The following is a 17,331-nucleotide window of genomic DNA, read 5'->3' on the forward strand; positions in this document are numbered from 1 at the left end:
CATCACCCAGCACCGATCCCTGGGACACTCCACTCAGTACATCACCCAGCACCGATCCCTGGGACACTCCACTCAGTACATCTCCCAGCACCGATCCCTGGGACACTCCACTCAGTACATCACCCAGCACCGATCCCTGGGACACTCCACTCAGTACATCACCCAGCACCGATCCCTGGGACACTCCACTCAGTACATCACCCAGCACCGATCCCTGGGACACTCCACTCAGTACATCACCCAGCACCGATCCCTGGGACACTCCACTCAGTACATCACCCAGCACCGATCCCTGGGACACTCCACTCAGTACATCACCCAGCACCGATCCCTGGGACACTCCACTCAGTACATCACCCAGCACCGATCCCTGGGACACTCCACTCAGTACATCACCCAGCACCGATCCCTGGGACACTCCACTCAGTACATCTCCCAGCACCGATCCTTGGGACACTCCACTCAGTACATCACCCAGCACTGATCCCTGGGACACTCCACTCAGCACATCTCCCAGCACCGATCCCTGGGACACTCCACTCAGTACATCACCCAGCACCGATCCCTGGGACACTCCACTCAGTACATCACCCAGCACTGATCCCTGGGACACTCCACTCAGTACATCTCCCAGCACCGACCCCTGGGACACTCCACTCAGTCCCCAGCACCGATCCCCTGGGACACTCCACTCAGTACATCCCTCAGCACCGATCCCTGGGACACTCCACTCAGTCCATCACCGATCCCTGGGACACTCCACTCAGTCCCCAGCACCGATCCCTGGGACACTCCACTCAGTACATCTCCCAGCACCGATCCCTGGGACACGCCACTCAGTACATCTCCCCAGCACTGATCCCTGGGACACTCCACTCAGTACATCTCCCAGCGCCGATCCCTGGGACACTCCACTCAGTACATCTCCCCAGCACCAATCCCTGGGACACCCCACTCAGTACATCACCCAGCACCGATCCCTGGGACACTCCACTCAGTACATCTCCCCAGCACCAATCCCTGGGACACCCCACTCAGTACATCACCCAGCACCGATCCCTGGGACACTCCACTCAGTACATCACCCAGCACCGATCCCTGGGACACCCCACTCAGTACATCACCCAGCACCGATCCCTGGGACACTCCACTCAGTACATCACCCAGCACCGATCCCTGGGACACTCCACTCAGTACATCTCCCCAGCACCGATCCCCGGGACACTCCACTCAGTACATCTCCCAGCACTGATCCCTGGGACACTCCACTCAGTACATCACCCAGCACCGATCCCTGGGACACCCCACTCAGTACATCACCCAGCACCGATCCCTGGGACACTCCACTCAGTACATCTCCCCAGCACTGATCCCTGGGACACTCCACTCAGTACATCACCCAGCACCGATCCCTGGGACACCCCACTCAGTACATCACCCAGCACCGATCCCTGGGACACTCCACTCAGTACATCTCCCCAGCACCGATCCCTGGGACACTCCACTCAGTACATCTCCCCAGCACCGATCCCTGGGACACTCCACTCAGTACATCACCCAGCACCGATCCCTGGGACACTCCACTCAGTACATCTCCCCAGCACCAATTCCTGGGACACTCCACTCAGTATATCACCCAGCACCGATCCCTGGGACACTCCACTCAGTATATCACCCTAGCACCGATCCCTGGGACACTCCACTCAGTACATCACCCTAGCACCGATTCCTGGGACACTCCACTCAGTATATCACCCTAGCACCGATCCCTGGGACACTCCACTCAGTACATCACCCAGCACCGATCCCTGGGACACTCCACTCAGTACATCACCCTAGCACCGATCCCCGGGACACTCCACTCAGTACATCACCCAGCACCGATCCCCGGGACACTCCACTCAGTACATCACCCAGCACCGATCCCTGGGACACTCCACTCAGTACATCACCCAGCACCGATCCCTGGGACAACACACTCAGTACATCACCCAGCACCGATCCCTGGGACACTCCACTCAGTACATCACCCAGCACCGATCCCTGGGACACTCCACTCAGTATATCACCCTAGCACCGATACCTATATCATAGATTACACTATAACATACATTGTTATATTTAGGTTACATTTTATTATAGATTACATTATATCGTAGTTTGTACTATATCATATCTGCTCCATCACCAAGACCGCCTACTTCCACCTCCGTAACTTCGCCTGACTCCTCCACTGCTTCAGCTCATCAGCTGCTGAAACCTTCTTCCATGCCTTTGTTACCTTTAGACTTGACTATTCCAATGCTCTCCTGGCAAACCTCCCATCTTCCACCCTACATAAACCTGAGCTCGTCCAAAACTCAGCTGCCTGTATCCTAACTCGCACCAATTCCGGTTCGCCATCGCCCCTGTGCTCGCTGACCAACATTGGATCTTGGTCTGGCAACGCCTCAATTTAAAATTCTCATCCTTGTGTTCAAATCCCTCCATGGACTCACCCCTCCCTATCTCTGCAACCTCCTCCAGCCCTACAACCCCCGAGATCTCTGCGCTCCTCCAATTCTGGCCTCTTGTGCATCACTGATTTGAATCGCTCCACCATTGGTGGCCGTGCCTTCAGCTGCCTGGGCCCTAAGCTCTGGAATTCCCTCCCTAAACCTCTCCGCCTCTGTCGCCTCCTTTAAGATGCTCCTTAAAACCTATCTCTTCGACCAAGTGTCCAAATATCTCTTTATGTGGTTCGGTGTCAAATTTTGTCTGATAATCGCTCCGGTGCAGCGCCTCTGGGGGTTTTACTACGTTAAAGGCGCTATATAAATGCAGGTTGTAGGTTACACTATATCAAGGTATGGCTAATGGGTCGGTAGTCAACAAGCTCTTTTTTCCTGCCTTTGTTTCTAGAGGAATGACTCTATATTACTCAGTCCCAAATGATGGCTGTCAGCATTTTGTAGATTCTGTGCCAGTATCCTTTAGACGCTCAAGTTCGTGTCTGTCCCTGGGAATTTATTCCCCGATTCCTTTAGGCCGGTCTCGGATATCCAGCAAAGTGATGTCAAAGTCATTTGGCTTCTTTGCAGAAGCCCTTCCAATGGGCACCCTATCACTACTGCTGCCTCTGGTCAATACTTCCAGGCGCAATCATTAATTCCTCAGTTCATTAGCTCTGCAGCTTGTTCGTGGAATAATATTGGCCTGTGAGAGTGTGGCATGTAATCGAAACTCAAGAACTGGGGGGGATGAAACCAGCTCAGACCCACAGTCTGCTTGAAACTCCACTCAAAGACTGATGCAGCCCCCCACAGGGTCAACATTTGAACAGCAGGAAGTCATTCTGCCCGGCTGAGAGTCCACGTCCATCACGATTCCTGCAGCTAACAGACTCATCGCACTCACCTGGGCTTTCTTCTCCTGCATTTGCTCCACAATATCAGCGAGAGTTGTCCTCCTGTCCCTGTGAAAACAAGACGATAACGGTCACGCCTCAAAATCTTCAGGATTACTGCCCCTCACTCAGTGAGAATTACTGCCCCTCACTCCCTCAGTGAGAATTACTGCCTCTCACTCACTCAGTGAGAATTACTGACCCTCACTCACAGTGAGAATTACTGCCCCTCACTCACTCAGTGAGAATTACTGCCCCTCACTCACTCAGTGAGAATTACTGCCCCTCACTCACTCAGTGAGAATTACTGCCCTCACTCACTCAGTGAGAATTACTGCCCCTCACTTGGTGGGAATTACTGCCCCTCACTCACTCAGTGAGAATTACTGCCCCTCACTCACTCAGTGAGAATTACTGCCCCTCACTCACTCAGTGAGAATTACTGCCCCTCACTCACTCGGTGAGAATTACTGCCCCTCACTCACTCAGTGAGAATTACTGACCCTCACTCACAGTGAGAATTACTGCCCCTCACTCACTCAGTGAGAATTACTGCCCCTCACTCACTCAGTGAGAATTACTGCCCCTCACTCACTCAGTGAGAATTACTGCCCCTCACTCACTCAGTGAGAATTACTGCCCCTCACTTGGTGAGAATTACTGCCCCTCACTCACTCAGTGAGAATTACTGCCCCTCACTCACTCGGTGAGAATTACTGCCCCTCACTGTGAGAATTACTGCCCCTCGCTCACTCAGTGAGAATTACTGCCCCTCACTCAGTGAGAATTACTGCCCCTCACTCACTCAGTGAGAATTACTGCCCCTCACTCACTCAGTGAGAATTACTGCCCCTTACTCACTCAGTGAGAATTACTGCCCCTCACTCACTCAGTGAGAATTACTGACCCTCACTCACTCAGTGAGAATTACTGCCTCTCACTCACTCGGTGAGAATAACTGCCCCTCACTCACTCAGTGAGAATTACTGCCCCTCACTCACTCAGTGAGAATTACTGCCCCTCACTCACTCAGTGAGAATTACTGCCCCTCACTCACTCAGTGAGAATTACTGCCCCTCACTCCCTCAGTGAGAATTACTGCCCCTCACTCAGTGAGAATTACTGCCCCTCACTCACTCAGTGAGAATTACTGCCCCTCACTCACTCGGTGAGAATTACTGCCCCTCACTCAGTGAGAATTACGGCCCCTCACTCATTCAGTGAGAATTACTGCCCCTCACTCACTCAGTGAGAATTACTGCCCCTCACTCACTCGGTGAGAATTACTGCCCCTCACTCACTCTGAGAATTACTGCCCCTCACTTGGTGAGAATTATTGCCCCTCACTCACTCAGTGAGAATTACAGCCCCTCACTCAGTGAGAATTACTGCCCCTCACTCAGTGAGAATTACTGCCCCTCACTCAGTGAGAATTACTGCCCCTTACTCACTCAGTGAGAATTACTGCCCCTCACTCACTCAGTGAGAATTACTGCCCCTCACTCACTCAGTGAGAATTATTGCCCCTCACTCACTCAGTGAGAATTACTGCCCCTCACTCACTCAGTAAGAATTACTGCCCCTCACTCACTCAGTGAGAATTACTGCCCCTCACTCACTCAGTGAGAATTATTGCCCCTCACTCACTCAGTGAGAATTACTGCCTCTCACTCACTCAGTGAGAATTACTGCCCGTCACGCACAGTGAGAATTACTGCCCCTCACTCACTCGGTGAGAATTATTGCCCCTCACTCACTCAGTGAGAATTACTGCCCCTCACTCACTCAGTGAGAATTATTGCCCCTCACTCACTCAGTGAGAATTACTGCCTCTCACTCACTCAGTGAGAATTACTGCCCCTCACTCAGTGAGAATTGCTGCCCCTCACTCACTCAGTGAGAATTACTGCCCCTCACTCACTCAGTGAGAATTACTGCCCCTCACCCACTCGGTGAGAATTACTGCTGCTCACTTACTCAGTGAGAATTACTGCCACTCACTCACTCAGAGAGACTTACTGCCCCTCACTCACTCGGTGAGAATTACTGCCCCTCACTCACTCGGTGAGAATTACTGCCCCTCACTCACTCAGTGAGAATTACTGCCCCTCACTCACTCGGTGAGAATTACTGCCCCTCACTCAGTGAGAATTACTGCCCCTCACTCACTCAGTGAGAATTACTGCCCCTCACTCACTCGGTGAGAATTACTGCCCCTCACTCACTCAGTGAGAATTACTGCCCCTCACTCACTCAGTGAGAATTACTGCCCCTCACTTACTCATTGAGAATGACTGCCCCTCACTCACACAGTGAGAATTACTGCCCCTCACTCACTCAGTGAGAATTACTGCCCCTCACTCACTCAGTGAGAATTACTGCCCCTCACTCCCTCAGTGAGAAGTACTGCCCCTCACTCACAGTTAGAATTACTGCCCCTCACTCACTCAGTGAGAATTACTGCCCCTCACTCAGTGAGAATTACTGCCCCTCACTCACTCAGTGAGAATTACTGCCCCTCACTCACTCAGTGAGAATTACTGCCCCTCACTCCCTCAGTGAGAATTACTGCCCCTCACTCACTCAGTGAGAATTACTGCCCCTCACTCCCTCAGTGAGAATTACTGCCCCTCACTCACTCGTTGAGAATTACTGCCCCTCACTCACTCAGTGAGAATTACTGCCCCTCACTCAGTTAGAATTACTGCCCCTCACTCACTCAGTGAGAATTACTGCCCCTCACTCAGTGAGAATTACTGCCCCTCACTCACTCAGTGAGAATTACTGCCCCTCACTCACTCAGTGAGAATTACTGCCCCTCACTCACAGTTAGAATTACTGCCCCTCACTCACTCAGTGAGAATTACTGCCCCTCACTCACAGTTAGAATTACTGCCCCTCACTCACTCAGTGAGAATTACGGCCCCTCACTCAGTGAGAATTACTGCCCCTCTCTCACTCAGTGAGAATTACTGCCCCTCACTTACTCAGTGACAATTACTGCCCCTCACTCACTCAGTGAGAATTACTGCCCCTCACTCACTCAGTGAGAATTACTGCCCCTCACTCACTCAGTGAGAATTACTGCCCCTCACTTCCTCAGTGAGAATTACTGCCCCTCACTCACTCAGTGAGAATTACTGCCCCTCACTCACTCAGTGAGAATTACTGCCCCTCACTCACAGTGAGAATTACTGCCCCTCACTCACTCGGTGAGAATTACTGCCCCTCACTCACTCGGTGAGAATTACTGCCCCTCACTCAGTGAAAATTACTGCCCCTCACTCACTCAGTGAGAATTACTGCCCCTCACTCAGTGAGCATTACTGCCCCTCACTCACTCAGTGAGAATTACTGCCCCTCACTCACTCAGTGAGAATTACTGCCCCTCACTCACTCAGTGAGAATTACTGTCCCTCACTCACTCGGTGAGAATTACTGCCCCTCACTCACTCAGTGAGAATTACTGCCCCTCACTCACTCGGTGAGAATTACTGCCCCTCACTCACTCAGTGAAAATTACTGCCCCTCACTAACTCGGTGAGAATTACTGCCCCTCACTCACTCCCTGAGCATTACTGCCCCTCACTCTCTCAGTGACAATTACTGCCCCTCACTCACTCAGTGAGAATGACTGCCCCTCACTCACTCAGTGAGAATTACTGCCCCTCACTCACTCAGCGAGAATTACTGCCCCTCACTCACTCGGTGAGAATTACTGCCCCTCACTCAGTGAGAATTACTGCCCCTCACTCACTCAGTGAGAATTACTGCCCCTCACTCACTCAGTGAGAATTACTGCCCCTCACTCACTCAGTGAGAATTACTGTCCCTCACTCACTCGGTGAGAATTACTGCCCCTCACTCACTCAGTGAGAATTACTGCCCCTCACTCACTCGGTGAGAATTACTGCCCCTCACTCACTCAGTGAAAATTACTGCCCCTCACTCACTCGGTGAGAATTACTGCCCCTCACTCACTCAGTGAAAATTACTGCCCCTCACTCACTCAGCGAGAATTACTGCCCCTCAGTCAATGAGAATTACTGCCCCTCACTCACTCAGTGAGAATTACTGCCCCTCACTCACTCAGTGAGAATTACTGCCCCTCCCTCACTCGGTGAGAATTACTGCCCCTCACTCAGTGAGAATTACAGCCCCTCACTCACTCAGTGAGAATTACTGCCGCTCACTCACTCAGTAAGAATTACTGCCCCTCACTCACTCAGTGAGAATTACTGCCCCTCACTAACAGTGAGAATTACTGCCCCTCACTCACTCGGTGAGAATTACTGCCCCTCACTCCCTCAGTGAGAATTACTGCCCCTCACTCACTCAGTGAGAATTACTGCCCCTCACTCACTCGGTGACAATTACGGCCCCTCACTCACTCGGTGAGAATTACTGCCCCTCACTCACTCAGTGAGAATTACTGCCCCTCACTCACTCGGTGAGAATTACTGCCCCTCACTCACTCGGTGAGAATTACTGCCCCTCACTCTCTCAGTGAGAAATACTGCCCCTCACTCACAGTGAGAATTACTGCCCCTCACTCACTCAGTGAGAATTACTGCCCCTCACTCACTCAGTGAGAATTACTGCCCCTCACTCACTCAGTGAGAATTACTGCCCCTCCCTCACTCAGTGAGAATTACTGCCCCTCACTCACTCAGTAAGAATTACTGCCCCTCACTCACTCTGAGAATTACTGCCCCTCACTAACAGTGAGAATTACTGCCCCTCACTCACTCGGTGAGAATTACTGCCCCTCACTCCCTCAGTGAGAATTACTGCCCCTCACTCACTCAGTGAGAATTACTGCCCCTCACTCACTCGGTGACAATTACTGCCCCTCACTCACTCGGTGAGAATTACTGCCCCTCACTCACTCAGTGAGAATTACTGCCCCTCACTCACTCGGTGAGAATTACTGCCCCTCACTCACTCAGTGAGAATTACTGCCCCTCACTCACTCAGTGAGAATTACTGCCCCTCACTCATTCGGTGAGAATTACTGCCCCTCACTCAGTGAGAATTACTGCCCCTCACTCACTCAGTGAGAATTACTGCCCTCACTCACTCAGCGAGAATTACTGCCCCTCACTCAATGAGAATTACTGCCCCTCACTCACTCAGTGAGAATTACTGCCCCTCACTCACTCAGTGATAATTACTGCCCCTCATTCACTCAGTGAGAATTACTGCCCCTCACTCAGTGTGAATTACTGCCCCTCACTCACTCGGTGAGAATTACTGCCCCTCACTCCCTCAGTGAGAATTACTGCCCCTCACTCACTCAGTGAGAATTACTGCCCCTCACTCACTCGGTGAGAATTACTGTCCCTCACTCACTCGGTGAGAATTACTGCCCCTCACTCACTCGGTGAGAATTACTGCCCCTCACTCACTCGGTGAGAATTACTGCCCCTCACTCTCTCAGTGAGAATTACTGCCCCTCACTCACTCAGTGAGAATTACTGCCCCTCACTCACTCAGTGAGAATAACTGCCCCTCACTCACTCAGTGAGAATTACTGCCCCTCACTCACTCGGTGAGAATTACTGCCCCTCACTCACTCGGTGAGAATTACTGCCCCTCACATACTCAGTGAGAATTACTGCCCCTCACTCACTCGGTGAGAATTACTGCCCCTCACTCACAGTGAGAATTACTGCCCCTCACTCACTCAGTAAGAATTACTGCCCCTCACTCACTCAGTGAGAATTACAGCCCCTCACTCACTCGGTGAGAATTACTGCCCCTCACTCACTGAGTGAAAATTACTGCCCCTCACTCACTCAGCGAGAATTACTGCCCCTCAGTCAATGAGAATTACTGCCCCTCACTCACTCAGTGAGAATTACTGCCCCTCACTCACTCAGTGATAATTACTGCCCTCACTCACTCAGTGAGAATTACTGCCCCTCACTAACTCAGTGAGAATTACTGCCCCTCACTCACTCGGTGACAATTACTGCCCCTCACTCACTCGGTGAGAATTACTGCCCCTCACTCACTCAGTGAGAATTACTGCCCCTCACTCACTCGGTGAGAATTACTGCCCCTCACTCACTCGGTGAGAATTACTGCCCCTCACTCTCTCAGTGAGAATTACTGCCCCTCACTCACTCAGTGAGAATTACTGCCCCTCACTCACTCAGTGAGAATTACTGCCCCTCACTCACTCAGTGAGAATTACTGCCCCTCACTCATTCGGTGAGAATTACTGCCCCTCACTCAGTGAGAATTACTGCCCCTCACTCACTCAGTGAGAATTACTGCCCTCACTCACTCAGCGAGAATTACTGCCCCTCACTCAATGAGAATTACTGCCCCTCACTCACTCAGTGAGAATTACTGCCCCTCACTCACTCAGTGATAATTACTGCCCCTCACTCACTCAGTGAGAATTACTGCCCCTCACTCAGTGTGAATTACTGCCCCTCACTCACTCGGTGAGAATTACTGCCCCTCACTCCCTCAGTGAGAATTACTGCCCCTCACTCACTCAGTGAGAATTACTGCCCCTCACTCACTCGGTGAGAATTACTGCCCCTCACTCACTCGGTGAGAATTACTGCCCCTCACTCACTCGGTGAGAATTACTGCCCCTCACTCACTCGGTGAGAATTACTGCCCCTCACTCTCTCAGTGAGAATTACTGCCCCTCACTCACTCAGTGAGAATTACTGCCCCTCACTCACTCAGTGAGAATAACTGCCCCTCACTCACTCAGTGAGAATTACTGCGCCTCACTCACTCGGTGAGAATTACTGCCCCTCACTCACTCGGTGAGAATTACTGCCCCTCACATACTCAGTGAGAATTACTGCCCCTCACTCACTCGGTGAGAATTACTGCCCCTCACTCACAGTGAGAATTACTGCCCCTCACTCACTCAGTAAGAATTACTGCCCCTCACTCACTCAGTGAGAATTACAGCCCCTCACTCACTCAGTGAGAATTACTGCCCCTCACTCACTCAGTGAGAATTACTGCCGCTCACTCACTCAGTGAGAATTACTGCCCCTCACTCAGTGAGAATTACTGCCCCTCACTCACTCAGTGAGAATTACTGCCCCTCACTCACTCAGTGAGAATTACTGCCCCTCACTCACTCAGTGAGAATTACTGCCCCTCACTCACTCAGTGAGAATTACTGCCCCTCACTCAGCGAGAATTACTGCCCCTCACTCACTCGGTGAGAATTACTGCCCCTCACTCACAGTGAGAATTACTGCCCCTCACTCACTCAGTGAGAATTACTGCCCCTCACTCACTCAGTGAGAATTACTGCCCCTCACTCACTCAGTGAGAATTACTGCCCCTCACTCACTCGGTGAGAATTACTGCCCCTCACTCACTCTGTCAGAATTACTGCCCCTCACTCTCTCAGTGAGAATTACTGCCGCTCACTCTCTCAGTGAGAATTACTGCCCCTCACTCACAGTGAGAATTACTGCCCCTCACTCTCTCGGTGAGAATTACTGCCCCTCACTCACTCGGTGAGAATTACTGCCCCTCACTCACGGTGAGAATTACTGCCCCTCACTCACAGTGAGAATTACTGCCCCTGACTCACTCAGTGAGAATTACTGCCCCTCACTCACTCAGTGAGAATTACAGCCCCTCACTCACTCAGTGAGAATTACTGCCCCTCACTCAGTGAGAATTACTGCCCCTCACTCACTCAGTGAGAATTACTGCCCCTCACTCAGTTAGAATTACTGCCCCTCACTCAGCCAGTGAGAATTACTGCCCCTCACTCAGTGAGAATTACTGCCCCTCACTCACTCAGTGAGAATTACTGCCCCTCACTCACTCAGTGAGAATTACTGCCCCTCACTCCCTCAGTGAGAATTACTGCCCCTCACTCACTCAGTGAGAATTACTGCCCCTCACTCACAGTGAGAATTACTGCCCCTCACTCACTCAGTGAGAATTTCTGCCCCTCACTCACTCAGTGAGAATTACTGCCCCTCACTCAGTCGGTGAGAATTACTGCCCCTCACTCAGTGAGAATTACTGCCCCTCACTCAGTGAGAATTACTGCTCCTCACTCACTCAGTGAGAATTACTGCCCCTCAGTCACTCAGTGAGAATTACTGCCCCTCACTCCCTCAGTGAGAATTACTGCCCCTCACTCACTCAGTGAGCTACTGCCTCGCTCACTCAGTGAGAATTACTGCCCCTCACTCACTCAGTGAGAATTACTGCCCCTCACTCAGAGTGAGAATTACTGCCCCTCACTCACTCAGTGAGAATTACTGCCCCTCACTCACTCAGTGAGAATTACTGCCCCTCACCCACTCGGTGAGAATTACTGCCGCTCACTTACTCAGTGAGAATTACTGCCCCTCACTCACTCAGTGAGAATTACTGCCCCTCACTCACTCTGTGAGAATTACTGTCCCTCACTCACTCGGTGAGAATTACTGCCCCTCACTCAGTGAGAATTACTGCCCCTCACTCACTCAGTGAGAATTACTGCCCCTCACTCACTCGGTGAGAATTACTGCCCCTCACTGACTCGGTGAGAATTACTGCCCCTCACTCAGTGAGAATTACTGCCCCTCACTCACTCAGTGAGAATTACTGCCCCTCACTCACTCAGTGAGAATTAGTGCCCCTCACTCACTCGGTGAGAATTACTGCCCCTCACTCACTCAGTGAGAATTACTGCCCCTCACACACTCAGTGAGAATTACTGGCCCTCACTCAGTCGGTGAGAATTACTGCCCCTCACTCACTCAGTGAGAATTACTGCCCCTCACTCACTCAGTGAGAATTACTGCCCCTCACTCACTCAGTGAGAATTACTGCCCCTCACTCACTCAGAATTACTGCCCCTCACTCACTCGGTGAGAATTACTGCCCCTCACTCACTCGGTGAGAAGTACTGCCCCTCACTCACTCGGTGAGAGTTACTGCCCCTCACTCACAGTGAGAATTACTGCCCCTGACTCACTCAGTGAGAATTACTGCTCCTCACTCACTCAGTGAGAATTACAGCCCCTCACTCACTCAGTGAGAATTACTGCCCCTCACTCACTCAGTGAGAATTAGTGCCCCTCACTCAGTGAGAATTACTGCCCCTCACTCACTCAGTGCGAATTACTGCCCCTCACTCACTCGGTGAGAATTACTGCCCCTCACTCACTCAGTGAGAATTACTGCCTCTCACTCACTCAGTGAGAATTACTGCCACTCACTCAGTGAGAATTACTGTCCCTCACTCACTCAGTGAGAATTACTGCCCCTCACTCACTCAGTGAGAATTACTGCCACTCACTCACTCAGTGAGAATTACTGCCCCTCACTCACTCGGTGAGAATTACTGCCCCTCACTCACTCGGTGAGAATTACTGCCCCTCACTCAGTGAGAATTACTGCCCCTCACTCACTCAGTGAGAATTACTGCCCCTCACTCACTCGGTGAGAATTACTGCCCCTCACTCAGTGAGAATTACGGCCCCTCACTCATTCAGTGAGAATTACTGCCCCTCACTCACTCAGTGAGAATTACTGCCCCTCACTCACTCAGTGAGAATTACTGCCCCTCACTCACTCGGTGAGAATTACTGCCCCTCACTTGGTGAGAATTATTGCCCCTCACTCAGTGAGAATTACAGCCCCTCACTCACTCAGTGAGAATTACTGCCCCTCACTCACTCAGTGAGAATTACTGCCCCTCACTCCCTCAGTGAGAATTACTGCCCCTCACTCACTCAGTGAGAATTACTGCCCCTCACTCACTCAGTGAGAATTACTGCCCCTCACTCACTCAGTGAGAATTACTGCCCCTCACTCCCTCAGTGAGAATTACTGCCCCTCACTCACTCAGTGAGAATTACTGCCCCTCACTCACTCAGTGAGAATTTCTGCCCCTCACTCACTCAGTGAGAATTACTGCCCCTCACTCAGTCGGTGAGAATTACTGCCCCTCACTCAGTGAGAATTACTGCCCCTCACTCAGTGAGAATTACTGCTCCTCACTCACTCAGTGAGAATTACTGCCCCTCAGTCACTCAGTGAGAATTACTGCCCCTCACTCCCTCAGTGAGAATTACTGCCCCTCACTCACTCAGTGAGCTACTGCCTCGCTCACTCAGTGAGAATTACTGCCCCTCACTCACTCAGTGAGAATTACTGCCCCTCACTCAGAGTGAGAATTACTGCCCCTCACTCACTCAGTGAGAATTACTGCCCCTCACTCACTCAGTGAGAATTACTGCCCCTCACCCACTCGGTGAGAATTACTGCCGCTCACTTACTCAGTGAGAATTACTGCCCCTCACTCACTCAGTGAGAATTACTGCCCCTCACTCACTCTGTGAGAATTACTGTCCCTCACTCACTCGGTGAGAATTACTGCCCCTCACTCAGTGAGAATTACTGCCCCTCACTCACTCAGTGAGAATTACTGCCCCTCACTCACTCGGTGAGAATTACTGCCCCTCACTGACTCGGTGAGAATTACTGCCCCTCACTCAGTGAGAATTACTGCCCCTCACTCACTCAGTGAGAATTACTGCCCCTCACTCACTCAGTGAGAATTAGTGCCCCTCACTCACTCGGTGAGAATTACTGCCCCTCACTCACTCAGTGAGAATTACTGCCCCTCACACACTCAGTGAGAATTACTGGCCCTCACTCAGTCGGTGAGAATTACTGCCCCTCACTCACTCAGTGAGAATTACTGCCCCTCACTCACTCAGTGAGAATTACTGCCCCTCACTCACTCAGTGAGAATTACTGCCCCTCACTCACTCAGAATTACTGCCCCTCACTCACTCGGTGAGAATTACTGCCCCTCACTCACTCGGTGAGAATTACTGCCCCTCACTCACTCGGTGAGAGTTACTGCCCCTCACTCACAGTGAGAATTACTGCCCCTGACTCACTCAGTGAGAATTACTGCTCCTCACTCACTCAGTGAGAATTACAGCCCCTCACTCACTCAGTGAGAATTACTGCCCCTCACTCACTCAGTGAGAATTAGTGCCCCTCACTCAGTGAGAATTACTGCCCCTCACTCACTCAGTGCGAATTACTGCCCCTCACTCACTCGGTGAGAATTACTGCCCCTCACTCACTCAGTGAGAATTACTGCCTCTCACTCACTCAGTGAGAATTACTGCCACTCACTCAGTGAGAATTACTGTCCCTCACTCACTCAGTGAGAATTACTGCCCCTCACTCACTCAGTGAGAATTACTGCCACTCACTCACTCAGTGAGAATTACTGCCCCTCACTCACTCGGTGAGAATTACTGCCCCTCACTCACTCGGTGAGAATTACTGCCCCTCACTCAGTGAGAATTACTGCCCCTCACTCACTCAGTGAGAATTACTGCCCCTCACTCACTCGGTGAGAATTACTGCCCCTCACTCAGTGAGAATTACGGCCCCTCACTCATTCAGTGAGAATTACTGCCCCTCACTCACTCAGTGAGAATTACTGCCCCTCACTCACTCAGTGAGAATTACTGCCCCTCACTCACTCGGTGAGAATTACTGCCCCTCACTTGGTGAGAATTATTGCCCCTCACTCAGTGAGAATTACAGCCCCTCACTCACTCAGTGAGAATTACTGCCCCTCACTCACTCAGTGAGAATTACTGCCCCTCACTCCCTCAGTGAGAATTACTGCCCCTCACTCACTCAGTGAGAATTACTGCCCCTCACTCACTCAGTGAGAATTACTGCCCCTCACTCACTCAGTGAGAATTACTGCCCCTCACTCCCTCAGTGAGAATTACTGCCCCTCACTCACTCAGTGAGAATTACTGCCCCTCACTCACTCAGTGAGAATTTCTGCCCCTCACTCACTCAGTGAGAATTACTGCCCCTCACTCAGTCGGTGAGAATTACTGCCCCTCACTCAGTGAGAATTACTGCCCCTCACTCAGTGAGAATTACTGCTCCTCACTCACTCAGTGAGAATTACTGCCCCTCAGTCACTCAGTGAGAATTACTGCCCCTCACTCCCTCAGTGAGAATTACTGCCCCTCACTCACTCAGTGAGCTACTGCCTCGCTCACTCAGTGAGAATTACTGCCCCTCACTCACTCAGTGAGAATTACTGCCCCTCACTCAGAGTGAGAATTACTGCCCCTCACTCACTCAGTGAGAATTACTGCCCCTCACTCACTCAGTGAGAATTACTGCCCCTCACCCACTCGGTGAGAATTACTGCCGCTCACTTACTCAGTGAGAATTACTGCCCCTCACTCACTCAGTGAGAATTACTGCCCCTCACTCACTCTGTGAGAATTACTGTCCCTCACTCACTCGGTGAGAATTACTGCCCCTCACTCAGTGAGAATTACTGCCCCTCACTCACTCAGTGAGAATTACTGCCCCTCACTCACTCGGTGAGAATTACTGCCCCTCACTGACTCGGTGAGAATTACTGCCCCTCACTCAGTGAGAATTACTGCCCCTCACTCACTCAGTGAGAATTACTGCCCCTCACTCACTCAGTGAGAATTAGTGCCCCTCACTCACTCGGTGAGAATTACTGCCCCTCACTCACTCAGTGAGAATTACTGCCCCTCACACACTCAGTGAGAATTACTGGCCCTCACTCAGTCGGTGAGAATTACTGCCCCTCACTCACTCAGTGAGAATTACTGCCCCTCACTCACTCAGTGAGAATTACTGCCCCTCACTCACTCAGTGAGAATTACTGCCCCTCACTCACTCAGAATTACTGCCCCTCACTCACTCGGTGAGAATTACTGCCCCTCACTCACTCGGTGAGAATTACTGCCCCTCACTCACTCGGTGAGAGTTACTGCCCCTCACTCACAGTGAGAATTACTGCCCCTGACTCACTCAGTGAGAATTACAGCCCCTCACTCACTCAGTGAGAATTACTGCCCCTCACTCACTCAGTGAGAATTAGTGCCCCTCACTCAGTGAGAATTACTGCCCCTCACTCACTCAGTGCGAATTACTGCCCCTCACTCACTCGGTGAGAATTACTGCCCCTCACTCACTCAGTGAGAATTACTGCCTCTCACTCACTCAGTGAGAATTACTGCCACTCACTCAGTGAGAATTACTGTCCCTCACTCACTCAGTGAGAATTACTGCCCCTCACTCACTCAGTGAGAATTACTGCCACTCACTCACTCAGTGAGAATTACTGCCCCTCACTCACTCGGTGAGAATTACTGCCCCTCACTCACTCGGTGAGAATTACTGCCCCTCACTCAGTGAGAATTACTGCCCCTCACTCACTCAGTGAGAATTACTGCCCCTCACTCACTCGGTGAGAATTACTGCCCCTCACTCAGTGAGAATTACGGCCCCTCACTCATTCAGTGAGAATTACTGCCCCTCACTCACTCAGTGAGAATTACTGCCCCTCACTCACTCAGTGAGAATTACTGCCCCTCACTCACTCGGTGAGAATTACTGCCCCTCACTTGGTGAGAATTATTGCCCCTCACTCACTCAGTGAGAATTACAGCCCCTCACTCAGTGAGAATTACTGCCCCTCACTCAGTGAGAATTACAGCCCCTCACTCACTCAGTGAGAATTACTGCCCCTCACTCACTCAGTGAGAATTACTGCCCCTCACTCCCTCAGTGAGAATTACTGCCCCTCACTCACTCAGTGAGAATTACTGCCCCTCACTCACTCAGTGAGAATTACTGCCCCTCACTCACTCAGTGAGAATTACTGCCCCTCACTCCCTCAGTGAGAATTACTGCCCCTCACTCACTCAGTGAGAATTACTGCCCCTCACTCACTCAGTGAGAATTACTGCCTCTCACTCACTCAGTGAGAATTACTGCCCCTCACTCACTCAGTGAGAATTACTGCCCCTCACCCACTCAGTGAGAATTACTGCCCCTCACTCACTCGGTGAGAATTACTGCCCCTCACTCACTCGGTGAGAATTACTGCCACTCACTCACTCAGAGAGACTTAC

At 51.3% G+C, this 17,331-nt stretch overlaps 1 protein-coding gene across 1 annotated transcript in view; it reads right to left on the minus strand.

Annotated features, from left to right (window-relative positions):
* The window catches only part of sptbn4b (spectrin, beta, non-erythrocytic 4b), a 361,255-nt gene that overhangs the window by 38,165 nt on the left and 305,759 nt on the right, over nucleotides 1–17,331 (minus strand). Inside the window, exon 31 of the mRNA XM_085973416.1 lies at nucleotides 3,397–3,454. Within this exon, the coding sequence (XP_085829542.1) occupies nucleotides 3,397–3,454 (58 nt within the window). The remainder of the gene's footprint in view (nucleotides 1–3,396; nucleotides 3,455–17,331) is intronic.

The sequence above is a fragment of the Somniosus microcephalus genome, chromosome 34 (assembly GCF_052327205.1).
Source record: "Somniosus microcephalus isolate GS21.2 chromosome 34, FLI_Smic_1.0, whole genome shotgun sequence".
NCBI classification, from domain to species: domain Eukaryota; kingdom Metazoa; phylum Chordata; class Chondrichthyes; order Squaliformes; family Somniosidae; genus Somniosus; species Somniosus microcephalus.